We start from the raw sequence: 6638 nt of genomic DNA on the forward strand, positions 1-6638 counted from the left end.
TAAGGTACGAGTATATATCTGGCCATTGTATACCAGGGAACTTACTAACATCGTCCGTCCACTCTTTAATTAAATACGGATCCGGCAGGCGATGTCCACTTGTTAGAGTTAACTTATTTATGTAGCATTCTCGATCTTGTAACGACAATTGTTTTGCATAATCTGACCGCTCATAATGCCGGTCTATGGGCAGCGCCATTGTTTCTGAGTCCAGGCTGCGCGCGCATCCTGGCAACGGTCGGTTTGTTTACAAACATGCGAAGGGGTCTATAAGGAAATGAGCTGTAGGTTTTACTGAGCATCTTGCAGAACCAGCCACAGTGACACAGTCTGGACACTTTGACTGTCATACTCGCTTCTTAATTTTGCACCAAAAACCCAGTAGCCTTCGTTATGTTTTCTTTTTTAATCTGAAAAGCGTCTATTATGTAATATGCTGCTCAGATACAAATGTTTTTTCTTCTGTAATATTTAATTTTGTGCTGGAGAACAAACGTGTGGAACTCTAAAATGTTTTTGTACTGACTCGATAATGTAGAAATCTATAACAAAGTTTGTAGGGTGCCTGAGACTTTTGCGCAGTATTGTATATAGGAATATTACAAAAATGCAAGTTTCATTCTGCGGTTGAGGTACCGACTTCCTGATACATGCGCAGAAAGGATGTTGTTGCTATAGTGTTGTTAGTTTGTTTTTATACACACTCAGTGGAGAATTGAGCTAGCAGATGCATGTTGGTGATGAAAAAAATAAGTGAAAACTGAAGAAAAATGGAAACAAACCAGGAACTTGGTGTGCTTGCGAAAAGTAATGTTTAATATTCATGTTAAAATGAGATGTGCATGATGCACACTTGCTTACAATATGAGTCAAGAGGCTGCATACTGCATTACATCAGCTCTGTATCTGGGAATAAACTCTCTTGTCTTGTCCCCAGATAACTTTCACTGCAGCTGAAGTACCGTAAGAACAGACTGTCTGTAGAAACTAATAAAACTGAGCATTGCTGTAACTTTACATTTCTTTCAGCTGATGACCAAATTGCCTGTTGTCCATAGATAAAGGCAAAATCTACACAACACAGAACACAAATAACTTCAACAACTTACTTCTCATTATTATTTTTTTACGCAAATGCATTCCAATAAATATTTGTTGAAATTAATTTAATTTTCCACATTAACCCTTTTATATTTCATTTGCAAGAACGTGATATGACGACTGTTCCATTTCCTTTTCCCATTTCTAAATTCACCAAATACTCCGTTACAAACATTTCTTGATGCACTTCTTCTTCCTCTTGCTTGGTTATGTTTTCAGTAGAATGTATGGAGTACATTGGAGTACATAAACTTCGATATTAACGCTCGAATTAAACAAACTGATTGATTTGAATGAATACTTTTACAGTATCAGTTTTATTAATTAACAGGAATGCATATTGTATAAAAATAGCATTACAGTTGTTATATGTGGAGCAAATCTGTCTGTTTAGGCTACATCCACACGACAACGGCAACGAGATGTTATTTAAAAAAATATCGCGTCCAAATGGGCAACGATCAGTAAAATATCAGGTCCATATGGCAACGCAACGCTTGCTGAAAACGATGCAATACACATGCCACACCTCTAGGGGTGCTGTAAGACGGTCCCTTCGGAGACACCAGAACAATAGAAGAAGTAAGGACGCATGCGCATAAACTATTATGCGCGAGACTTCATATTAGCCACAAAGTCAGGAAAATCTGTTCGTAAAATTACGTTATAATGACCAAATACAATGAAAAGTATTTTTCCAGTCTCACCTGTGAAAGGTAATCCCATGTGATCTCGTTTGGACGGTAAACCTGTTGGTACAGTTAAACGCAGCACATGAATGAGGCATCTTTATTCTCCGCTTTGACCTATCCAATATGGCGGCGAGGATGACGTATGATTCTACGCGGAAGGCGGCGTCTTTAATGGTCCGGAATAAATTGAATGCTACACGTTGATGGATTAATTTGTTGTTCTACGCCCTTTTTGAGGAATGTATTGTAGGACTTAAACCAACATCTGAAGAGGTGAGATCGCTCCTTTTTTTCCTTATTTTTGCTGGCGGGATTGACTCTGCCCTAAGGGCTATTTTTTTCTCTCTCTCTCACTTTGCACCATTACACAATAAATATTCACAGTGAAAATATTTTATAAGCGCGTTTCATGAACCAAGTTATAGGATTTGTTGACAACTCGCATCGAGTTCGTTACACTTCTACCCGGCGTGAAGCACTGACAGTCATGTGGTTGTGACGTCATCGTAAACAAATCCGTTCTACTCATCCAGACGACTTCGCAATGGCAACATTGCCAGATCTTTCCACTCTGGAACCCGTTCTCAAAAGATTGCGTTTTGGGCACCCAAAACGCCGGTGCCGTGTGGACGCCAGGCCTAAACGATAAACAATTGTATCGGATTCACCTGAATCCGTTGCCATGTGGACAGGGCCTTAGTTACCACACCAGGAAAAGAGATGACATTCGCTTAACAAAGGCCAGAAGGAATTGGGGAAAACAAACACTACTACAAAGTATTGGCCAGGACTGGAACAATTTGCCAAGGGACCTACGTTCAATTAAAAATGTGCATATTTTTAAATAGAAAGTTAACAATTATTTAATTTTATAATTGTAATATTTGCTTTGTATATAGTTTTTTTTTTTTTTTTTTTTTGTATTTGTGTTATTTGTAAATTTTTTTTTCTGTAATTATTGTGATGTTTTATAGACAGGACCTCATTGAAAATCATGTTATGTGACATGAGCTTCCTGAATAAAGATTAAATAAAAAATAAATTTATAATACATAATCCTCTACAATCCACTATCTATGGACCCAAAATTTGTTGCACCTGTAAACAAATCTGTAAACATGACATTCAACTTCATTTTCCTAAAAATGCAGGTTCAAACAAGACATTAATTCTATCAAGACGCAAGTTCGATGGAGGAGACAAAAACAGATGCAAGCTCTACAGGGAAAATGTGCCGTCTTGCTTGGAAAATGTTGATGGTTCCTAGATATACTTGAGCTCATCCACAGGATCATCTCCTCCACTTTCGTATAGAGAAGAGTGCAATGCCTTTTTTTTTTTTTCCATGAAAAAACTTAGTTCTATACTGAATGTGGTCTTCTCCCACCACCATACAGGATTTCGGTGCAAACACTGTCCAAGTCATAGTCAGATAATTCACATGACATGGTAGAAATTAGATTGTCTGTTATATCCAGCTTTGTGTTGCCGTCCTGAAAAGACCAGATCAAAATGGTGCCTCCCAGGATTGCTGCACTCTTGTCATGGCTCTCTTGATTTGCTCATACGAGACAAACATCACAATGTTCCAGGATCCCAGGCGAAGGAACGAGGGCATGAACCTTGGTGGAGATGATGATGAGGAAGCAAATATCATTAATTAAACAGATGTGTCAGTCTGGGTGAATAATTTAATGTTTTAACCAACAGTGAATCTTTGCTGGTTGATTGCTGATATTTTTTAAAATGTTTATTTCATTGTCAAGAGACAGACATTTGTTTGAAAATCAATTTTGTTTTGGTTAATCATGAACATACCATGTGAACTGGTAAAAAAAAAGTCTGTCGATTAAAATACTATCAACCGCCAAAAATTTAAGTCGACACCAATTTTCAGAATAAAATCTAATATAAATCCAACAATAATCAAGATTTTGCGAAATTCACCCGTAATAAGTTTCTGATGAGGGTTGAGATTTAGAATGTAGATTTTCATGACATTTTTGGTTGTAAATATAGAAAAAAACTGTCATAAAAATACATGCGATTTAATATTTCCATATTAACGTCACGGTAACTCGATAGTAATTCTACTATTATAACTACTGGGATTTATATGGTTGATAATGAAACGGTGTATAAATATCTGAGACCACCCTGAAAGGTTTTGTTTTTCTTTTTTTTCTTTTTTTAACAAATTTTGCTCACCCTTTGTAAAAGGCAGCCGGTCCTTCCTTGGTCAGCATGGTGAGGGCACAGTTGATGGCACTGTTGTACTGGCCTACAGTGGAGTTCATGAAGCGGGTCTTTACCACATCCACCGGAGAGGCTACGATGGTGGTGCAGAACCCGGCTCCAAACGCAGCCGTGAAGTGGCAGGGCAAGTTATCTGCGGGCGGACCAAAATTTACATCTGTCAAAATCAGGAACTCCTGTCTCGAGTAATTCAAACGTCTGTATGATATTTCTCAAGGTTATTTACCTGTCATGAGATTGTACTTGAGTATAAGCTCTTTGATGATGTCATAGGTTACCAGCTCAGCACAGTTCACAATAGCATTTCTTGTGATGTTTGGTATGCAACCTGAAACAATTTATGTTACACAATCATACTGTTCTGGCATCAGACTCTCCCATTTTAGACAGTTGGTGAAAGTTCATGAAGGCTAACCTTTCCACAGCCCTTTGATGCCTTCATCACGAGCGATGGTCTTGTAGGCATCCATTGTGCCATTGTAACGCTTTGCTCCATCGGCAACACGGATTTGGGCCTGGAAGCGTACTTTTACTACATCTGTGGGCTGCGCAAATGCCACGGCCATGGCCCCGGTCGTGCAGCCGGCTAGCAACCGACTCACAATGCCTGCATCTGGGGAAAGCATAAAAAGAATGTTGTGAAATCAAGTTATAAAATGTACAGTACTTTGCATAACCGCTGCTTGAACTTTTCCATGGTTGGTAGTGTAACACACATATCAAATTTATATTTGGATTTCCAGGCAAAGGTGATGTATTTATATCGGGATCACATGATACTTTACTTGCTTACAAGTGGACACCATGGAAGAAATTGCCTGACTTGTGATGGCTGGTTGAGCCAGAACTAATAGAGCAGTTTCACACTAAGGAAGAAGGTGTATACTTATGCACTGAAAATTATTTTTTGTCAATAATTTTGCAAACCATATTAACCCTAACCCACTCCCAACTTTGATGTTATGGGGTATTTTTCTTGACATATAATCCCAATTAAGTCAATTTTACTTCCAGGTTGGTGGTGGGGAGGGGGTGTTACTTTTGCAAAACATCATCACATTACAGGTATTCTTAGCCAGAGCGACATACAACAGGACCCTGTTGAGGATTAGGCCTTGCTCAAGGGCACTTCAGCCATTCCTGCTGGTCCTGGAATCGAACCTGCAACCTTTTCATTCTAAAGCTGCTTCTCTAACCTTTAGGCCATGGCTTCCCCATCATAATCATATGAATATAATTCAGCACTCACTCTCAGACCCTCGAGTGTAGAACTGCTTCATCGAGTCATAAAGGCCGATGCGGACCGAAGCGAAGCTCATCTGTCGCTGCAGTCCAGCCACCAGCCCGTTGTAGAGACTCCGTGGCCCCTCCATGCGTACTATAGTGGTGATAGTACCAAACACACCCCGATATTTCACGCCAGCTGCTCCTTCAGCAGGCTTGGACTCACCCTGGATCTGGAAACAACATGAAAACGTGATGAGAGATTCAAACAAAACAAGAATGATTAGGGCAAATCAGCATTTTCTTTGTTTCCGCATTCATTCAGTCATTAATCTGAGGAGTTAAACCAGCTCTTACCTGGAGCCTGACTTTGGCTGTGTCCAGGGGAAAGGTCACTAAGTCAGCGATGCAGGCTGCTGTTCCAGCACCGAAGAACTTCACAGTGGCTGTCGGAGCTCGATCTGTGGGCTTGAGTCCAACCATGTTGTTTTTTCTCCAATACTCACACTTGTTTTGGTCGAGGGAATTTCTGGAATGATGTTTCCAAAGAACTGTGGCAGGTGATGAAAGTGTAAAAGTGGTAAATACTTGTCATAACACAGGTATATGATTCTGTTATCACTGGTGAAGAGACAACTGTTGTTCTGTGTGTTGGATATTATTAGGAATGGACAGACATAATTAGACAAGTAAAGAAAAATATTTCAATGTGGATGCTTACCTCAGGTTTCTTCAGTGGGGATTCTTTGTCGTTGTTGTTGTTGTCGTCGTCTCAGTTGTCTTTGGGTTTCACTTACCTTATCCATAAAAATGGATGAAGTAATATTCCAAAGTAGCATACCACTGTAAACAATAGACAAATCAATTAAAACTAAACTTCTGAAACACAACATGGGTCAATATTTAAAAGACCTGAGTCTAATAAACAATTCACAATTTTTTTCAAGGATCCCAAAAATTCATTTAAGATATTAAATATGTGCCAAAATGAGTTACCTGTGTCAAAAAAAAATCAATCAACTGTAAAATAATCAGGAAATAAAAATGCTTTTTCCTGTGTTGAGTAGTATTCCAATGAGCGATCCTTCCTCTCTGAGCTCAGACACTTCTTGTGAGCTGTGTGACTCCTGCAAGTGATATGCATGCAGTCAGGTGACATTCACACAAACTGGATGTTTCTGGCAACGTCACTGGTGACAAAACCGGTTCATATCTGATATACCTCTGTACTATCACTCTACTGTCATATAGTACAGTGTTCACAAACTGTCACTATCAGGACTGCCCTGCCTAGCTTGAGTTAAGCACAAAAACATATAATTTTGAGTTACACCCCAGCCTGAGAAATACAGTGCAAGTCAGCCA

The 6638-nt window shown here is 39.3% G+C and overlaps 1 protein-coding gene across 1 annotated transcript; it reads right to left on the reverse strand.

Annotated features, from left to right (window-relative positions):
• Positions 1 to 789: 789 nt before the first annotated feature.
• ucp3 (uncoupling protein 3) lies at positions 790 to 6420 on the reverse strand. Its single transcript, XM_060909412.1, has 8 exons — positions 6270 to 6420; positions 5995 to 6116; positions 5631 to 5824; positions 5299 to 5506; positions 4465 to 4662; positions 4276 to 4377; positions 4002 to 4182; positions 790 to 3415 (listed from the first exon to the last, which is right to left on the reverse strand). The coding sequence occupies exons 3-8, from the start codon at positions 5754 to 5756 to the stop codon at positions 3301 to 3303; spliced, it is 930 nt and encodes a 309-aa protein (XP_060765395.1). The 5' UTR covers positions 5757 to 5824; positions 5995 to 6116; positions 6270 to 6420; the 3' UTR covers positions 790 to 3300.
• Between the last annotated feature and the right edge of the window lie 218 nt (positions 6421 to 6638).

This window comes from Neoarius graeffei, chromosome 25, assembly GCF_027579695.1.
Source record: "Neoarius graeffei isolate fNeoGra1 chromosome 25, fNeoGra1.pri, whole genome shotgun sequence".
Taxonomy (NCBI): Eukaryota; Metazoa; Chordata; class Actinopteri; order Siluriformes; family Ariidae; genus Neoarius; species Neoarius graeffei.

What these genes read in the sequence shown, in the direction of transcription:
- ucp3 (XM_060909412.1), bottom strand. Translation starts at nt 5,756, where the DNA reads ATGGTTGGACTCAAGCCCACAGATCGAGCTCCGACAGCCACTGTGAAG. An exon ending in CTACACTCGAGGGTCTGAGA is followed by an intron (nt 4,663 to 5,298) that starts GTGAGTGCTGAA and finishes TGCTTTCCCCAG; the next exon opens with ATGCAGGCATTGTGAGTCGG. An exon ending in CATCAAAGGGCTGTGGAAAG is followed by an intron (nt 4,378 to 4,464) that starts GTTAGCCTTCAT and finishes AAATTGTTTCAG; the next exon opens with GTTGCATACCAAACATCACA.